At 45.3% G+C, this 19,969-nt stretch overlaps 2 protein-coding genes across 3 annotated transcripts; both read right to left on the minus strand.

Moving 5' to 3' along the window:
- Positions 1-332: 332 nt before the first annotated feature.
- On the minus strand, positions 333-10,077 carry LOC6552950. Of its 2 annotated transcripts, none has more exons than XM_026977809.1 (6): positions 10,059-10,077; positions 2,473-3,200; positions 2,058-2,171; positions 1,836-1,997; positions 1,315-1,765; positions 333-1,033 (listed from the first exon to the last, which is right to left on the minus strand). In XM_026977809.1, the coding sequence occupies exons 2-6, from the start codon at positions 3,131-3,133 to the stop codon at positions 823-825; spliced, it is 1,599 nt and encodes a 532-aa protein (XP_026833610.1). In that variant the 5' UTR covers positions 3,134-3,200; positions 10,059-10,077; the 3' UTR covers positions 333-822. The 2 variants fall into 2 exon arrangements, with proteins under 2 accessions (XP_026833610.1, XP_001979038.1); XM_001979002.3 differs by lacking the exon at positions 10,059-10,077 and adding an exon at positions 8,444-8,920.
- A 3,192-nt stretch (positions 10,078-13,269) lies between these two features.
- On the minus strand, positions 13,270-19,917 carry LOC6552949 (neuropeptide F receptor). The gene is made up of 6 exons (XM_015154085.2): positions 19,583-19,917; positions 18,108-18,277; positions 15,089-15,479; positions 14,857-15,026; positions 13,716-14,292; positions 13,270-13,646 (listed from the first exon to the last, which is right to left on the minus strand). The coding sequence occupies exons 2-6, from the start codon at positions 18,108-18,110 to the stop codon at positions 13,399-13,401; spliced, it is 1,389 nt and encodes a 462-aa protein (XP_015009571.1). The 5' UTR covers positions 18,111-18,277; positions 19,583-19,917; the 3' UTR covers positions 13,270-13,398.
- Positions 19,918-19,969: the final 52 nt, after the last annotated feature.

Here is a 19,969-nt window from a genome sequence, read left to right on the forward strand (position 1 = left end):
TAACTGGTTTCAATTGCTCACTGTCACCATGTGGGCACTGTATTAAAGTAAAAAGCACAGAACCACTTAAAGGCTATCCTTTTATCTATGAAGGATACTATTCTTCATGTTAAATTAACGCATGTACTTACAGTTTGATGCAAATCTTCATCATCTTTGCTTGTAATTAAGTTTCTGGACTGCTGTATAATGCAAATATTTGCAATAAAATTGGAAAGGTGTTCCCGGGCTGGTGTCGTCAGCCAAGCTGTTTCTCCTTGTCGTCAATTTAAACAGGAATTCGCTTAAGAACCGAGCGCAAAGAGTTTGCAAGGAGGGCAGCCCGTGGAAAGATTGTTAGAGCGGTTTATTTCTGGTGGTACAACATGATTTTATTGAATATTTAGGACATTGAACAACGCTCGCTGACTAATCGCATAACAACAACAGAATAAATAGTTAAAATAGCCGGGTTAGGTTTAAACACTCGTGTACTCGTAGGCTAGAAATAAATACTTAAAATTCAGCTAAATGGCTAAAAATAACAGCGTCCTCCAGTAATTGGGCTCGCGCTAATTAAACTACGAAACTTTTCTATTTACAGCGTATTAATGAAGCCCCGCCCAGCGCACCCACCCCCACCCTCCGCCGCCAGCTGCCGTCTGACGAACCTCTTTATATGGCTAGGCTATCCTATCTAAAGTACGATTTGCATAATTACACCGCCCTTCTCCAGAAGGCAGGCATTCTGTGGGACGGACTTTTGACGTGACTCCCACGAACTTTGCTCTCACCCCGAGCCCATCCCTCCCAGGAGATTGCTCCGTGACTTTTCGACCCGGTCTATGCCAGTTTGCGCGCCTGGACCAGCTTGTTGATGTCGTTGTAGGTGGACAGCATTGCCGGGTTCTCGAGGTCCTTCAGCTCCTTGCACTTCGCGAAGGAGTCGTCGCAGTCGACGCCGTCCTGGCCGTCCTTCGCCGCCCGCATGTACTTGAAGAATCGCAGGATGTCCGGGTTGTCGGAAGTGGGCTTCCGCAGCTCGTTCAGTTCCCTATTGATTAAATTAAATGTAAAGCAAATGATTGTTGAAGTTATTAATGGGAATAAGTGGGGGATCTTAGTGAGGGATCTTGTTCTCCGATCTCCTTTGAGGAGAATCAGCATACGCTGACGGAGTCACATGCTAATTGTTTTCCAGATTACTTGCAGTTTTCATTTAAATTTCGATGGATGCAATGCAATAAGGAACTGGCATTCCTATATTCAGTACCCTACTGTAATTACTGAGCTGCGATTAATCACAGCATACTTTCGGGCGGAAGCCGAACTCACCTGCTGAGTTGGGCGGAGACCAGGTTGCTGTACGGAGCATACTTCGCGGGGTTGGCGTACATCAGGCAGATGAGTTTCTCCCGGCAAGCCTCGTTCTCCGGATTCAGCTTGAGCTGGGCAAACACCGAGTCCAAGCGGGACAACAGTGGGCTGTAGAAGGGGTCGTAGTTGGACAGCAAGAGCGACGAGCTGGGCACCTTCTGGAAGCTCTGGAACGTGTTCATGACCGCTGGCGTTGGTTTCCTCGTCATTCCTGGAGCTCCGCCAGCAGCCCCTGCGCTGAAGGATCCTGACATGCTCTGGGAGTTCTTGAAGGAGGCCGCCCCTATGCTCTGCAGAGCACTCAGATAGGTGTCCTGCATCATCTGCTGACCTCCGTAGCGCGACAAGGTGGCCTGGTTCACTGAGTTCCCATTCACCTGGGCATATTGCGCCTGCTGCTGCGAAGCCTCTGCAAGTTAAGCAAAATCAGTATCAGTATACTATCATCAAGACCGCACTTTCTATTTCAGATGGCCCACCGGCATTGTACTCGTAGCCTGCTGGCGTTTTGCCCTCGTCCGCCAGGGAAAACTTGCTGTCGTCATCGAAACTCATGCTGTTGTCCCGGAAGTCCAATTCCTGCGGCGGCTCCATGGGGCGGATGAACAGCGGCACCGACCCAGCCGAGCCGGAAGTGATGCCTGGCCCAAAGGAATACAAATGTTTAAATTTGTTTAAGTGCTCTAAGCCGATGTAGTTACCCTTGCCAATCAGTCGGCTTACACTGCTGATGATGGTGGGCAGGAACATGGCGAAGAGCACGCTCTTCAGCACTTGCAGACCCATGTAGATGGGCCACATCACCTTCTTCAAGCCTGGAGTGGAAAAATGGGATGTGGTTAGTACCAAGTGTGAATCAGTGACTTGAATAACTTTAGTATTATCTTTAATGCATCCGATTTTCCTTCGGTTTTCGGTCCCTTTAAAGTTTTGTGCTGAACATTTAGTTTCACTTTTACTTAATGTAGTTAAGAAAGACTAGTTACAGAAAAGCATGCAGCATTAAGTACTTAAGTGTGTCAGAAAATTGTTGTTCTCCGAAACTTAATCCACAAGGTACTTAAGTAAGAAGTCATTTAGGGAGTTTCAAGGAGTTTAGGTCTTACTATTACTTACCGCTAAAGAAAAGCAGTCGGGCGCTTTCGAAAGCCCTTGGAACATTCAGCTCCACATTGGTGTCCTCCAAAAGGCTTCGGGCGGTGCGATTGCCATGGGATTGTGGATGCGAGTGGTTCTGCTGCAGGGCCAGGACCAAGCCGGGAGTGGGTTCATATTTCCCGTTGCTGAAGAACTGCTCCACGTAGTCGACGAGTAGATCCTCCAGACCCTTTAGTTCGGCGTCAATAGAGCCAGCGGTATAGTTCTTGAAGGCGACTCCTGGTGTCTTGGACTCCTCCTGGCGGGGTGAGTCCGAGGGGTGCTTAAAGTTCCGGCGACGCATGGCCACCGCCAAGCGCAGATCACTCTCGCTCTCCGCCGGCTGGAACACTCTGTACTGCCCCGACTTGGTGAAGACATTCCGCGATATGAACTCCGGACTGATGTCGATGGGTAGGATGGGCCGGAACGTGTCATCGTTGCGCGGCTGACCCGCCATCGTGGTGAGGGGCTGACTGTAGGGGGCTCCTGCTTCCAATTCCGACTCCGGAACAGCTGCCGGTAGCATTGCCACTTTGCAGAACAAGATAATTCCACATAGCAGCGGACTGCAGCGCCGCTTTCTGTGGCTGTTTGCTTTTAATTTTGCCCCGTCGATGTCCTGGCTACCCATTTTCATTATCCTTCGCCTTGCAGCTGCACTCGCATGCCAAGGTTCTCGTTTCGACTCGATTCGGGTCAGTTTCCTGTAATGAATAATTGCTTTTTTCAGAGGGGAATTCTCTTCTCGGCGCGATGGAGTTGTGGCCAATTTCTGCGAACTCAGCGCGGTTGGCACACGAATAAATAACTTTTGGAAACGTGACAGGCAACTGGAAAAAATTCGCAACCTGATAAGCGCATTACGTGCGTCCTTGAACGGATAAAAGTACACGGAGACTCAGGTACAGTTGGGGAGCATTCTGCCCCCAATAAATAATTCATTTAAGCCCCGCTGGTAAAGCTGCGGAATTTATCTGATCTGGCATATTTACGAATTTATAAACGAATTTAAACTAGTAAGCCTTCGTCTAGAAAGAGTTACATTTTTAAACCACTCCGTTTATTTGTTGTATTTAAAATCTTTTCTTTTGGAGAAAAATGTATCTGAGCAGGCATATTTACTTATTTATAAACGAATTTAAACGAGTAAGCCTTTGTCTAGAAAGAGTTACATTTTTCAACCCATTCAAGCACTCCATTTAGTTGTTGTATTTAAAATGTTTTCTTTTAGAGAACAATTTTTAACTGACTATATTTCTATTCAAAATTCAGTATGTAACATGATCAAATTTTGTGTGTGCAAATGGAAATATATATATAAATATAATCCATTTAATTACTTAAATTGGCTGCTCAAGAATTGATTGTTGCAGTTTCTGTTTGCCAATTTAACCGGTTGAAGCAATTTATGCACAGATAAAACTATTTTCCCAATTTTCCCAGCTCGTGCGTGAATTTAAGCTAATTTTGTTAAGCACTTAAACTTTTTTTTTTTGAAGCGAGCGATCAGGCAATTGATTTTGTAGATAAATACTCCATATCACTCCATTTATTCATTATTCACAATAGGATAACGTTTTTAGGTATTTTGCAATTGCATGGAAGTCCTAATTACATTTTGATTATTCTGTCTATGCGTTGTTAATTATATCGGCGTAACGAAATATAAATTATTTACCTGTAACTTGTAAAAAAAATTATGTAACTGGTACAAGTAAGCGCTTCCGGCCCTATATACATATATATTTCTGATCTAGCCATGTGCGTAACTAAGCAACTAGGGAATTAATATTTGTTGCAGTGCACCTTAAACAATTTTGATTGTTTCGGGCACGGCGCTAATCAGGACGGTTAATGCGAATGATTTCCCACCACCTCTCTCTGGGCATCCCAATTGGAAGGGCTCGTGCCCAGCTCCACCAGCTCCACCTGCACCACCCACTCCCCCCCTTTAAAGCGACCCTCTTCGGCACACAAAGCACGTCGCCAACTTTTTATTTGCTTTTGGAACTCGGCGCACTCGCTGTGCGACACGCCACTCATTCGACATTCGCCATTCGCCATATTCCATCCACACTTTGGGGCTCTGGAGTGCGGAGCTCCGCGCTGGGGAAAAGTGAAAATGTACACTGTTTTGTTTGTGTTTACCCAGCACGGGCGCCTCGGATGCGTTGGCGCTACCTCCAGACTTTAGACTCTGGGCCTCGGGCCTCGGGCCTTGGACTCCGGTCCAGATCACGTTATTTTCGTGTTGAGTTTTCACTTTCGATTTTCACGGCGGGCGGCAATGGCATGAAAACTATTACAGAACTGAGCGTGTGGCTCCAAAGTCGCAAATTGCACCCACAATTGCGCTGCACAAAACGAATCAGCGAACTTCTTGTTTTCTGTTTTCCAGTTTGTTTGTTGCTCCGCCGTCAAAGCCAAGAGCCTGTCTTCTGCAGTCGACTGTAAACTAAATTGAAAAACACATGTTGGCAGGTGGTAAGAATGCTCCCCGGTTAATTACTCCAAGTTTTCCGCACTGGAAAGCCGAGGAGCAGGCAGAACGTCACTTTCGACTCCGGATGGAACGCCTGATTGCCCTGCCTATCGACTTGCACTAATGACTTCGGGCGCAGATGATTGTATTAAATTGCTAGATTGATTTTCATAAATTAAATTTGCCTTGCTTTGATTAGGTTGCTTGTGAAACATGCATTCATTATTAGCAGTTCTCAATTGTCTAATAAAAGTCACAATGGGAGGTTGATTGCTTGAACTTAAAGCCTTATTAGAATAAATAATTACTACTGACACAAAATAAATCATAAAATGTAAGGCAAAAATAAAAGCACCGCTTGGCCCAGATATCTTAACTAATATATATTTCCTTTACTTTATGGTGGGCTGAATCCAATTCAATTGAAACTGCTATAAGCCGCAGTGACTGATTGAAAATTATTTCTCGGCCCGGGAAATGGGAATTTCCCATGGAGTGCAATGGGGCACTTCGTAAGCCTGAAAGCAGCTCAGCTCGCTTTGTTTGTGCATCAAAGTGCATCAGGGGATTTGCGGAGACAGTGGGCCAGTAACCGCGCCGCTAATGAAAACATTATGATCATGGCCCGCCCATTAGGGTATCACTTATAGGTTTGCGCTTTCGTCGTGAGAAATTCCCCGTGCGGCCGTCTGAAATTCTCATTAAAAAGTAGCCTGAAAAGTGTCGACTTAAGCGCCGTACTCCACGGCGGTGGGTCCAACAGTTATGCTGTTTTAATTATTCACATAGTGTACGCTTTTGGGTCATGGCAATGGCATCATGCAAATTAGTTTCCAGCATTACAATTAGAACTAAACTCCGAGCCCCTTGAGCCCCGCCCCTTTTCCCGCACGACGCCTCCCTTTGCAAGACTTGGTTATGGTTTGTGGTTGGTCTACCTTCATGCTCTGATATTCCGCTCTGATATAGTTAAGGCAAACTTTTCGCAAAGGCTGCGTTTAATCAGATTGCCGCCTCCCTGCTTTTACCATACTATTCTGTTCTCCATGCAGCGGCGCTCATCCGAGGCGAAGTTTCCCAATTAAGTCACAAAGTTTCCCGGGTTCTGATCTAATGCAAGCCGATGTCGCGGCCGCACATGCTCCACATTTCCAGTGGCTCCGTCCCCGCAAAGGGCGTGGGTCGTGGGTCGCGGCTGGTAATCATTGTTTGCGACACGCCCGTTCAACGACTCTAAAAAACGCACAAAGTATCAAACTTAGACGTCGGCAACCAGTTTGGTTGACAAACAGCGAGCTCTAACGGCGAAAACGCTCGTAAACACGCTGCATCGTAACTGTTACTCTGTGACATAACTGTTAAGTCCCACAATGGCCCAGAACAAGTTGGCCGAGACCCCGGCTGGGTCTGGTCTTCTGGCCGGTTGGTCGGTTGGTCGGTTGGCAGGTGCATTTGCCCACAGACAGCAGCGTCTGCTGGGCAAATTGGAATTCATGGTCGAGAAGCTCGGCTTTATGGCTGTTAAATCCTATTCCCTTGAATATCACCCCTTTAACGGAGAATATTTAAGCAAAGGCGACATTAAGTATCATAGTTGGATAGAGAATTAATTCATAAGGAAGCTGATTTATGAACGCCAAAAGTGCTTTGGTTAATGGAAACAGTGATAATGACAGCTAATAGCCCTTAGCAGTAGAAAATACAAGCATTCTGATCAAGATAATCCGAGTTATATATGCATTCATTATGTTGAAATGTTACCAAATTGTTAGGCAGCCTTTATCCAATTCATCTTATTAATCTGAATCGATAAAAACGCGAATACCAAGTTGATCAGAAACCTTCGTCATGCTTTAATCTTTGGCAGCTCGGAGTCACATACGATGATTTTGGCTGACAAATCCTAAATGGCTGCGACGAGCAATTTATCGACTTAACTGGTGTTGCCTGAAAGCGGAATAATGGCCTTTACGTGAGGAACTGGATCAGACCTTTCCGAACCGCTTTAATCCATTCCGGGGTAGGACTTTCGGTTTCAACCGATCCCCCGGCAACCCGGCAGACCGCCAACCCGGCAACGCAATCTCGTCGGCTTGGAGTTTGGTTTTCGCCAATTAGCCGCCAATTTGGCCGCGATGTTAGCAGGCCATTAGGCGCTGATTGTTTTACGGGGCGTTTCCACTCACTCGCACTGAGGGATTTGAATGCGTGCCCAGCTAGGCTTTAGAAAGTCGACGGCTATTTATGTCATTAAGCCGGTGCTGTAAGTCCAAATTAAACCCTCTCGCAGGGGGAGAGTGATGCAATCGTTGCTTTCTGTGAATTTACCCAAATGACATTTAATCCACAGCCAATTCATGCCGGATTCAAGTGCCCGTGAAACCACTCTGACATGCCCATCCATCCACCATCTTGCGAGGATGTCGGGCGAGAGCACTTCCATATGCAAAATAAGTGTGAATGCGGTCTGCATCTGCAGCTGTCGGATGATATGAGTGCTCTCGACAAGAAAGTTGCTTCTCCAGCAGGCGGGACTGAAAAGCTGGCAAAACGAAAGTGCGAGTCGTGCGAACAGCTCGCAGTTGGGAAAACATGACTCACGAGGATGTGCCCATGCCACTGCTCCTTATCCGAGTCCCAACGTACTCTCATTTCACTAAGCTGCACCACTGCACCACTGGACCACTAACCACAATTCCATGGTTCACTGGAATATAATACGTGCACTGCAGAATAATTAAAAGCAATGATAGCTGCGCTTAAAAAAGTTCGGCAAGTTTAAAGAGAACATGGCGCTTTAACATGGGTCTATGAAATATTAAATTATTCATGGATAATATATTTCAGATTCTTATATCCGTTTATATCTTACGAGACCGCATAGAGCGAGGTCTACAATTTGTCGCTCTGCTGCAACCTCCTCCGCTCATATCATTTTCATAATTTGCAGTTGATCGACTGAGACGAGAGCTTTCTTCGACGCATTTTTACGCGCCGTGAGCCGAAAAAAGAAAGTATCGTTAAACATTTGGCGACGCTTCGATTGCCGGCCGAGCCGAGCAGATTATTCCCTTTTGGCCAGTTGGGGTAGGCCAGCTGGTCGGCTTACGTAACGTCGCTCGACAATTAATTACGAAGATTGGGGGCTTTTCTATTAAGTTAGCGGCCAGTAGTTGCCGCACACAGTGTGAGACTCCGAGATACATATAAAGAGAGATACAAAGATACAGCAGCGGCGGAGGAGCGACGGCGAAATGAATGGCTTTAAAGAGCCTCAGCAGCGTCTACAGGGAAATGTTAACAATCGGTTTATTGTCTGTCCGGTTGGCGGCAACAACCTCCTTCCTAGCAGGCAATAACTCATCAATTGTTCGAATCGAGATTCGTGAATAATCATTGCACGGAGGATCCGCTGGTGATTAATGAGGCCACTCACAGGCGGTCATCAATTACAACTCAATTTACCTTCTCGCACTCGGGAGCTTGTAATTCCTGCAGGAGTTTCTGGCTCACTCGACTGGCTGGTAATTAAATTTTTGCATTCGGCCGCGGAGAACTTTCTTCGCCGGACTTTCGTTTCTGTATATTTCGAAATTGGAATTGCATTCACTGCCGCTCGCGTCGGCGCTCCGATTTGGCCTGGTGAAAATGCTGGCCGAAACCCGTTCACTCACTGATTCACTTCCTTTGTCAATGCAGTTGCCACAGCTCGTTTCACTTTAACAACACTTAGATCACTGCAGATCAGATGCAGTTTTAGCCTCTGCAAGGAATACCCCACTTTGAACTTGAGCCACTGTTTACTGATAGGCTGTATTCTGGCAGTTATTATAATCAGAGGCTCTGGATCGCCAACTACTATTCTCGCTCCTCGCGCGGCTACGTCTGTCTTTCAGCTCGCGAAGATTTGGACTGCCGGGCGAAAGCCAAACGGCGGGTGCCTTCAACCAGTTTTTACCTTACGAAGCGCTACGTGAGCAGGCCCACTTCTTACGTAGCGAAGAGAGCTTAAGAGAGCCTCTTGGCCAGACTTTGAGCCGGGCCAAAAGCTAAGCTCAACAGCTGGAGCGGCCGTTCGCTACACCGGAAAAAATGGGGAAAAGCAGACCTCAGCTTGCTTAGTATGTTAACTAAATAAGTGCTAACTAAATTAAACAAATTCCTAACTAATAACTTAACTTTAGCTTCAAATAAGTAATAGGTGTAAGTTAAAGAGTTCGAACTATATAGTTATATGTATATATAGTTTATATATATAATATAAATATAGATATATATAATAATACCCTGTATATAATAATATAACCTGTATATATATACTATCTATGAAATATGCGCCAACGCTGAATTAATAATTTTAAAGTTAACATTTTAAATGTTACAAAAGTATTGCCAGTGTGTCATCAGTGACCAGCCATTTTCTCTTCTGCTCGGGAAATTAGTCACTAATTAAAACTACAAACCGTGTCGCCGTGCAGCTGCATATCAATTTTTATGCGAATAATAATAAATAATAATACGAAGCTATACAAATAAGTCAAGTCATGGCGCGAAAAAGTCGTCACCATGTGCTAACGGAAAACAGTCACTTGTTAGCCAGTCGCCGGTTTGGTCGAACTTTCGATTTTGTTGGCCCTGCGAGGGAAGCTGCCGACCTCTGTTGAAAAACTTGGCCAAGAGTTGCCGCAAACTTTATTTAATTTGTTACAATTTGCTTCTGGTGCTTTTCCCCACCAGAAGCGGTTAAACTTTTGAAATACTGAGGTTCTTACGCAATTTGCACTCGATTAAAATAATTAATATTGCAAATGGGAAGAATAAAAGATAAGAAAAGTAAGCAGCAGTAGCATTTTAGTAATTTTTAAAAGGAAAATATAATCCAAGCTAATGATTGAACAGATGTATACAATCTTATACTAAAAGACAAACCTATTTCGACTTAAAACAAAGTGAATGGTGAATTAGAGTTTCTTGTTCCAGGAGTTCGTTGCAACATTTTCGGTCGAAAACTTTAAAGTTTTCCCTAATGGCTGCCTTGTTGTGTTGTATTTGTGGGTTTCAGGAGTTAAACCAACCATACCTGACTGATTTTGAAAAAGTTACCCAGACTTATCTACGTTTTTCCTCTATATATACTGCATTTTTTTGGTAGAGCCAATAACATCTGCTGAAATATATGTTTGGAATGCACATGTTGTCGTGGTGGGAATAAGAGGATTAGAGATTGCGAACATAGTCGCAAAATGCAGTTTTGCAGATCTGGCGAGTATTTTCGATTTCTATAAATATTTAAGCTGAACTAGTTTAGCTGTAGCACATTTTCACTTATTTATAAGTTGTCACCGTTTGATCTGTGAACGGGTTTTGTGGGCCGGTTTACGCATGGGAAAGCCGCCGTTTAGAATTGGCCAACTGAGCGTCACATTGTTATTAATTTCTGGTGACAAACTTTGCCATTGACTTGTGGCTAACGAGCGGAAACACTCCGCCCCCGACCATCAAGCCAACAAGCCCACAAGCCACTGAACCACTGAACCACTGGGAAGCTCAAAAGCCAAAGCGAAATGAAAGCCAGCTTATGGGACCGCAAAATCAATAACAACTCTCAATGTAACAATGGTCAGAGCAATGTTTTCTAAATGCCCAACGCAAATCGGGGCCAACTTCTTTGCCCGAGAAAAGGCTGAACAATTGACTATCACCCATTTTGGCCGTCCTCTGTGAAAGTGCTCGTTGCGAATTTATTTAGCACGTATTAAAGCGCCGCCAAAGATGTCAAAGAAAGCCCCGGCATCCTCTATCACTTCGACTGACATGCGTCCAACAGTGAACCCATTGAACCCATCTGTATATTACGTTATATCTCGTCTCAATCCAAATCTGAGTCCGAATCCGATCGATTGGTATGCAGAGAGGGTCTTGGACCGACGCAAATATTTGCAAGCTTTGCTTTGAATTTAATTCCAATCATTAATTTCACTTTTACTCATAAATATGCTAATTGCCAGCTCACGCCGGCTTCGTAAAATTTCGATGGCGGCAAGTTTGGTTCACTAAAGCTGCCGGGCGATACTATCACACACCCAGAATGGTTTGTCAGCATTGCGCAATCTGCTTGAGAAGAAAGTATGGGCGTGCGTAATCAGCACTTCGTGGAGAGGTTGGTGATGATGGTGTTGACCAGGGGGCTGGGAATGGGAGTGGATGGTGGGGAGCCGGCTGAGTGTGACAAAAAATAAGGTAAACACTTTCACGAGCCCGAGTGCAAAGGGCCGTTACGAGCCGTCAAAACAAACCGTTGACAGTTTTACAGCAGCCAGAAGCAGCTGAGGTGAGCCCTCACCGGTCGCATCACTCATTTCAACGAAATTTTAATTAGTTTTTATTTTTGTTTCATTTTCACGCTGCCTGGTGGGAACATTTCTCTTTTCGGCTGTGATCCATAATTGACTCGCCACCGGTCACGTTTGTGTCACATGTCGGCGCACTGTGAACCCAGCAGCGACTTTGAGGAAATGCTGACCGGCCTTTCGCCCTCCACGGTGCTTTTCCCAAATTGATATGTAATCATACACTAATCTCCTATACCTGTCGCTCATCCAGAGGGCCTGCCAAATATGCTAATGAGTTTATTAGTAGCGAACCCAGAACACCCTAATTAGGATGCCTATTCCAGGGTCAAAGGTCTTGCTGAACACCGCTTTCAAAGTATATTTCCTATATCTGCAGATATTCTGGTTCTCAAACTTCCTTGCTGCTGGGTCCAACAAGCTCGAGCGCTTTTTTATGGGTCATAGGTTTTTATGTCTTGAACCCTCAAAAGTGTCGAAGGTTAAGTGTTGAGCGGGTCAGCTGCCGTTTATTACTTTGGTTGTTCAACTTCGAAGCACGATGTCCTTTTTTGGATCACTTGCTGGGGAATCATTTAAAGTGCCTTGAAAAATCTTTAAAGAGAATTATATACTTTTACATTTTCATACTTTACCTACTCCAACCCTATACTTACCATGCTTTAATCTTGATACTTGTATGTATACAAAAGTGCCACTTTATTGGTATAAGGGAAAAAACATTCTGAAGTTTCGGGCTTTGAAACCTCTTAAGGTTGCACATTTTGAACAATGCAAGAGGCCTCTCGAATTTGCACTTCAGCCAAACCTTCGCATTTTCAGTGAAAGCGTTCTATAATTTATCACAAATTTATCAAATTTAGCAGACAGTGAAACACTTGCTTTGGATGTTTAAGAGCAGCTGACATTTATTTTAAAGTTATGCTTTACAATTATGGACTATAACTTAAGCTCACTTCGGCTAGTGAACTTCAACTTATGCTATCATTACTGAATAGCGAACATAACATTAATTATAGCTATTCCTAAGCTTAGATAATGCCAAGAAAATGACAGAAAACGAAAACATTTCCTAGGAACTGTTGGGATAACTTATTTGAGGTCTTAGGCGTGTTCGACTTATCAAATACCCGAAATCCAATTGGGGCTCAATCAATTACTTTTCGGCATTCGATACGGAAATGATCTGACCATAGACTTAGTCCGACGTTGATGATGGATGCCATGAGACTATCGCTTAGAATAAATTACATTCTTAACCTAGGGGTAACTCAGCTTGGCTTTGGATCACTGGACAATATGTGCTAAGTCTAAGGGCGACTCGGTAGTCGCCTCACTAGAACGCTTCTCCAGCCGCCGCTGCTCCAGGATTGATTGCCAATTTAGTACTGTTCCAAACTGAAAATGTGTCACAAAAGGCGGGTCATAATCGATTGCTGCTCAAAAGCAAATAATGTCACAACATGGCAACGACAAGAGTTACAGCTCGACAAGGCAACGATAAGAGAAGCGCATGCATACACTGAGAATAAATATGCCTAGTCAGCCAACTGAAAAGTAATCCCAGTTGGAGCCGGCAAGAGCAAGCCCCTTAGATCAGAAAGTTTGTACAATTAGTATGGAAATGCAAGAGAGTGAATATCGGGGTGAGGTTAAGATACTATTTAGACAGTTTTAAAAGTTAAGGTGGGCAATACGATATTTACAAAAATATTTATACAACTTGCTTCGAATATGGACCAATGGTACATTCAAAAACGAGGAAATTCGGAATTGGGAACGAAGCTATCGTTATTAACATATTAATATTACATAAAATGAAATAAATAAGCATAAGCAAGAAACTTTTGAAACGCGTCTGCTTATGGAGTTTACAGAAAAAGTGTGTTTTCCGCTTTTAGGACACGCTTTTCGCTCAGTGCACTGAAGAGGTGGCAGTTGCCGTTGGAACAAGTGAAACGAAAAGCGAGCAGCAACGACGTTTGGAGCATGCAAATCCAATCAGCCCGAGGGCGCACAAAGGACATGCACGCGTATGTCCTGCGGAGGCGGACACGAATACCCTGTTCTTTACCGCGGCATCAGCTTGGTGACCTCTGAGGGCACGGGGTTGTGGTCCGTGAGGGCCACCGACTCGGTGATGGCGCTGCGAAGTCCGCCCTCGTGGTGGCCGGTCATGAAGTCGGTGGCCGCCAGACCGCCCTCGCCGCCGGCGGTGCCGCTCTGGGCGCCGCCCGGCCCCAGCAGCTTGAGCTCGCCCTTGGAGAGTTCGGCGCCCAACTTGCGACGCCTTCGCGCCGCCGCCTGGACGTTGCAGCCTGTCGTGTGACCGTTAAGAGCAACATTAGTGTCTGAGCAACGGCAGAGCAGTTCTTGAAATTCTTTACGGAAGTTGTCGTTGAGCCAGCCGTAGAGCAGCGGGTTGGAGCAGGCGGAGCTCATGCCGATCATGTGGCAGATGGCGTAGCGGACGAGCATGCTCTGTGTGACCGGCGAGCGCTCCATGTCCGCGTACAGGTTGAAAAAGTTCAGCGGCAGCCAAGAAACCCCAAAGATGATGGCGATGCTGATCAGCAGGCAGTTGGTCCGCTTCATCCGCCGGCCCCGTTCCACCTTCCGCTGGGCGGAGGACGCCTGCACGGCCACCACGGTGATGCGGCTCTTCAGCTTGTTGTAGATCCCGAAGTAGGCCACCGAGACGATCAGAATGGGCACCAGGTACTGCACGCACAGCGAGAAGATCGAGTAGTAGAAGCGCCCGTTGCGACTGGGCCAGTCCTCGATGCAGTACGGGATGGTGTCCTGCAGCCCGATCTGCTGCAGGAGTGCCGGCGTGTCTGTGTTGATCAGCTCCTTGTACACGAACAGCGGCGAGGCCAGCAGCAGTGCCAGTGCCCAGATCCCCGCCAGGATCGTCACCGCGCCGACGAACTGCAGGCTGTCCCGCGTGGGGTACACGATTACCTGGAAGTGAAGTTAGGCGGTTAGGATGTCTCGGGCTTGGGATTCCATTACCCATTCGCACTCTGAATGTTTAGTTGAAATGCAATATAGTATCTCTTAAATAGTATCTCTTATTGGTGGCTATCTCTAATATAGGTTTCTCCAACCAGAGCAATAATTGGAGTTTCAGCAAACTTATAAATTCTTCTGCATTCATGTAAGAGACTCGCCTTAAATGGATAAAAAGCCGGCCCTATTTATATGCGTTTCCAACTTTTCCACTTTTACCTTCAAACTTTTATGTGTAAATATTTACCCTCAATACCTAATAATCCTTCTGCGGATAATCCATCAACCCTTTTTAATGGTCCCTGTTTCGACACTATACAAATAGCTATATTTGTGGGCTAAGCCCTTATGTAATCGCCTAATATTTACTCAGAGCCCATCTATATTCCCCCAATGTTAAGCTGAATGGCTACAAATTGAAGCCACTCACCTCGTTAATAACCGAACACGATGTGCCCCTTGATGGCCCCATTTACATACTAACGTTGGCATTAAAAAGGCTCGAGCAGGACTAACCTGATATCTGTCGAAGGCAATGGCCGTTATGGATATGGTCGACACGAAAATACACAGGGCCTGCAGCATGGCAATCGTTTTGCAGAGGATGGAGCAGGAGCCGTAGGGCCAGTACTTGGACAGGATCTCCATCAAGGTCAGCGGCATGGTGACTAGGCATAAAAGTAGGTCTGAAAGTCGGCTCGGTTGAGACTCACACTTGCGACGGCTGTCTGTGGGCATGACTACTCACCGGATATGGCCAGGTTCAGGATGAACAGATTGCGGGCAGTGCGCATGATGGGCTTCCGGATCACGGCTATAACCACCAGGGTGTTGCCCAGGGCTCCGAAGACGATTAGCACGCCGTACATGCTGATGAGCATGTGGTACCAGGGGCTGTCCACCGCCCTGTTGCTTAGGAACCTGTCGATGAGCACCGGGTCCAGCGGCCTGCTCCCAGTCTCGTTCAGCTCCGAGGTGTTGATGGCAGTGGTGTTGAGGGCGTGCACCGTGCCCAGGTCAAGGTAGTCCAGCGGATGCCGGTCGTCCAGATAGCGCACGCTGTTGCTGCTGCTGGCGTATCCGCCCAGATGCTCCCCAGCCGCCAGCTGGGCGGCCTCCGTCTGGTTCATGCTGATTATCTGGGAAACGAAGGAGGCAAACGGGTCTCATTATTCCCCAAATCCGCGGCATCAAATATTCAATTGTCAGGGGGCAAGGAGGCAGCGGCAACTTTGCGTGCCACATCACGTATGATTGATGAGATTGGCTTGCTGCACACGCCAAACTTTCTAGCGAGCTGCGAACGGCAAATTCCACTGGTTTAATGCTTTGTGGTCTGAAATACGGGGCAATAATCGTATAAAAAGTTTGTTTGGTGCCAGTAGGTGGCCCAGCACCGAAGGATTCTATGGGCATACGACATGCATGAAGGTTCTGCGCCTCACTCACTCACTCGCAGGCAAACACTGGGAGAAATACAGGGTAACCCTTCTCAAACTACGCTACGGTCAGTTACATATCTTTAAAATAGCAGTTTACATAAGTCAGCCGCTCAGGGTTTTTGAAGTAATTTAAAAAGACTTTAAGTACACGTAACTAAGGTTATTTACTAGATCAACATTAATGGAAGACAACAGTTTCGTCAAATTTATTGTTTCGCTACAATTGTGCCATCATAAATTGGTTTTAGGAAGCTTTCCTCTTTAAAAGCTTAAAAGTGCTAAGAGAACTATCTTTGTCAACGCAAAATCATAGTGTTTATCGACTAAAAGCACCTCCACCTGACACCAGATCCATTTGCCAGTGAGCCATTTAGTAATTGAGTTCAGATTTTGGCTTGATAAAACTTCAAAAGCCTTTGGCATTCGCTTTTTAATGCCTTTCTGAACACAGACAATGGCCTGCCTCACGGGACTCGACTCTGAAATTATCTGCTACAGGATAACACTGGCAAGGCAAAGTAATTCGCTTTGTTTAAAAGTTTTGCAGTCCCTTTTTGAAATATGTCTTCCATTCGCAGTCAATTTATGCAATATCTCGAACCGGGCTTCAGTTAGTTGGTTGTTTTCCCTCGTAAATATTCATGCATTACTCGTCGCCGTAATTTATGCAGCACATCAGGGCGAGACATGCATTTAATTGGAAAAAGTCAAAAGTGCCGTTTCCCCCGGAAAATGTGCGTCTGATTTTGATGCCTGGCATTTGTTGCCAGATAGACATAGCCGCCAGCCGAGATCCAGATATCCACAGAGAAGCAGAAGCAGAAGCAGAAACAGAAATAGGCAGGTTGTAAATGACGACATTTGCTAAAATAATTGTGTAATTTTATGCGCCCGATGGCTGCGCACTTGTCACTATCGATAAAATCCGATGCCTCGCTCGAAGGTTGCTGAAGCAGACTTATGGAGGCGCCCAAAGGTATGCCTTATGTGCCTCTGACAGCTGCGATAAATGAGGGGCTAATAAATCTTGCCAATCGGGGGATTAGCTCGCCAGATAGCAGATTGGCTGTGGGGCATCGGGGCGAGGCAAGTTTCCATGGAAATTTAATTTCGAGTGGCCCGGCTCTTAATTGACTAATATTTGCACTTGCAACTCAAACATAAGAGTCCTAAATGGAAAAGTCTGTCGACCGCAAACTGGCAAGTCTGCATAGTGGGATTCCCCTTCCGCTTCGGGCAAGGACCTAATGGAAAGATTTCACCCTAGGAAAAGGAGCATTAGACACTGTCCGAAGTTGATCAGCAATTTGTCGCAAAAGTTCCAATCACCCAACACGACTGCGATGTATGGACTCGCAATATGGGAATTGAATTTGCATGTTCTGTTCCCCAAAGCAAAGGAAAATCACTGCGTAGCTTCATCAGTTGGGAGAAGGAAAGGAGTTTGTTGTGGGGAAAATTATGTAAAGCAGCCTCAAGTAATCGGCAGTTGTCCCAAATATGGAATAATTTTAGCCATATTTTCGCTTCACTGGATAAGCGGAGCATGCCAAAGATTTTAAATGTCAGCCGTTTTCCGGGAAATTCGAACGGATTCCAGCTGCTGGCACTTCTAGTCAGCTATTTTTGTGATTTATTTGCGGTAGGTCTCATGTTTCGCCACAATAAGATGAATTTGATTGCTGCTCGTGCGATTTGTTTGCTGGAAACACTGCGCCTGATGATTTCATCTGACGGCTACTGGGCCCAGGACATTTTCCTTATTAATTGAAGTCGATTTAGTTTCAAAAAGGCTGAGTTGGGATGCAGCTCGAACTGGCCTCATCTGAGTGGAAAAAGTGGCAACTTCAAGTCATTCACTTGGAGGGAAAGCGCTGTGCCAAACTGGGTTTCTAGGGAACTAATCATTCAAGCTGGTTACGTGCTGAACGCAAATTCTAGCCGCTTGCCTGAGTCCTTTGCAATTCAATCATGTGTCGTATGCCGCTTAACACTTCTTTGGTGTCAAAGGAAAGCCACAGGGTGTTGGGATAAAAATAAAGGACCCAAGTACCCAGAATCTCGACCTCGAAAATGTCATGCGATTGTGGTAATTGATATGGCTCTGCGAGTTTTTCAATTGGCCGCCAGGAGGGAGCATTATTTTGAAATTTGGTTCTCAATCTGGCGAGGCATTCTGCAAATGGAAGCCCACACAACCATATGGCGAACTCAGAACTCAGAACTTTTTCATTTTGGGAACAACGTAATTTCATTCCGTTTGACATCAACTCCGAAATGGCTTTTTGAGCTGGCTTTAAGTATTTATATTGCAATTACACTCACCATCGTACTGGCGAAATCCTTCGCCCTGGGGATATGTATTGTTTTCCGCCCGTCGGTTGTTGTTCTTTCTTCTACGCGTGACGCCAGTGAATCTTTGTTTCCCGGCAGCAGTTGCTCATTTAGTTTCTAACTTGAAGTGCACTCATGGGACTTCGCGTTGTCTGTTTGCTCTTGAAATTAAAAGAAATGATGACGAATGATAGGGGAATAACAGCTAATGGATGCTTTCGTTCAAGGGTTCGGATGCACCTAGCATTTAATCTAGCTAATCTGTATGCCGGCATAATCAACTTATTAAATTGCCTCGAAAATTCTCAGTTCCTTAATCCTTATGGCAGCAAGCACACGGGCCCGAAGCTAAAAGTTGGCACAAGTTGCACTTTAAGAGTGCCTTGGGCGTTCCAGTTTTGCATATATTTGTATGCATAACTTTTGGAACATTTTCCAGACTCTGGCGCACTTTGAGGAAGTTTTTCCCGTTCACGTCATGCTCAGCTGAACGGTGAAACCCCAAACTTTAAATTGACTCGTCATGTCATTAGAACTTCATTAACCATTAACAAAGCACTTCATACTTTAATCCCTTTCACTGAACTCTATTGCACTGAGTATATCACCTTTTTATATCCACCTTTATTTTAAGTAAAGTTTCACTGAGTAAACTTTAAAATTTAAAGAATTGAAACCTCTTTCAATAAATTCTATTCAAATGTTTCAATACCAAGGCCAAATATGGGTGGGCTTTTTATTAGTCTTTTTTAAATAAAAGTCGTTAGTTTCCAATCGATAAGCATACGTCGGACTTAAAAAAGTCAAGGCTCAAAGTGCTCTTTCTTAATTATCTCAAGAATCTATCTATACACAATTTGCTTGGCTTCAGATGGTTAATTCGTCATGTCATTATAATCATTACTGCTGCAATATTCTTTTCAGAATTTTCCTTTAACGCACGGAATTTTCTTTTGATAAGTGGCGGAAGTCCGCTTTATTATTCAGAGTCCATTAATAATCCCATTAAGTAAATGGCCGTCTGGTTGTAATTTGTGTTGAACTGCAGCACTCGTTTTCATCTCATTACGCGCGATAGAAATTCATTCAACGCACCTCAATAGTTTTTCAAGTACACCATCAAGTTCTGTATGTTTGTTAAAATATTATTTTTGCCCTTTGCCCACACACGTCACTTGGCAAAGACTCCAAAGATTTGTTAGCTCGGGAGACGCGGGGGAATATTCGCCTTCGATTAATTTACAACTTGCAGTCCAGATTCATTGGAGCGCGTTCGGGAAAATAATCATAATAAATACCGACAACTGCGAGGCGTCCGGCAGACAATTAGCGAATTTCCGCAGACCACTTCGCATCAGGGAAAAATGGTCGTAAATGTCGAGGCTCCGTGCGAAAACCTCACGCTTCACTTTTTAATGGCGGCACATTGTGGGAAAACAAACACAAAACACACGTCGATGGCATACCTCTCGGAATTCTGGATTCCGTGCAGATCCAAAGAGTTTGGTTGCCCCTGTGCTCAGCCGTCTCAGAACTCAAAATAAATATGCGGCCGCATTTTGATTATTCCGCTTATTCCACGCGCTTTTATTACAATAAGTTTCGGTGTTTAGCACGGATTTTTACTGATTCCCGATAACCACACGCGTGCACAGTCGGCGACCATCTGTTGGCTTTCGGTGCGCATCCCCTGCTTATATAGCCTCGTCCCGCCGATATATCCGCCGGATTCGCTGGTTGCCGCTGCGCGTTGCGTATACGCCGCGTGGCACAGAAGTCGCGACTGAAGGCATCGCACTTGGCCAACAGGCCGTGGGCCCTCGCTTCGAGTTTGTTTTGGACTTGGGGTCGTC

The sequence above is a fragment of the Drosophila erecta genome, unplaced genomic scaffold, assembly GCF_003286155.1.
Source record: "Drosophila erecta strain 14021-0224.00,06,07 unplaced genomic scaffold, DereRS2 tig00000000-arrow-pilon, whole genome shotgun sequence".
NCBI lineage: Eukaryota > Metazoa > Arthropoda > Insecta > Diptera > Drosophilidae > Drosophila > Drosophila erecta.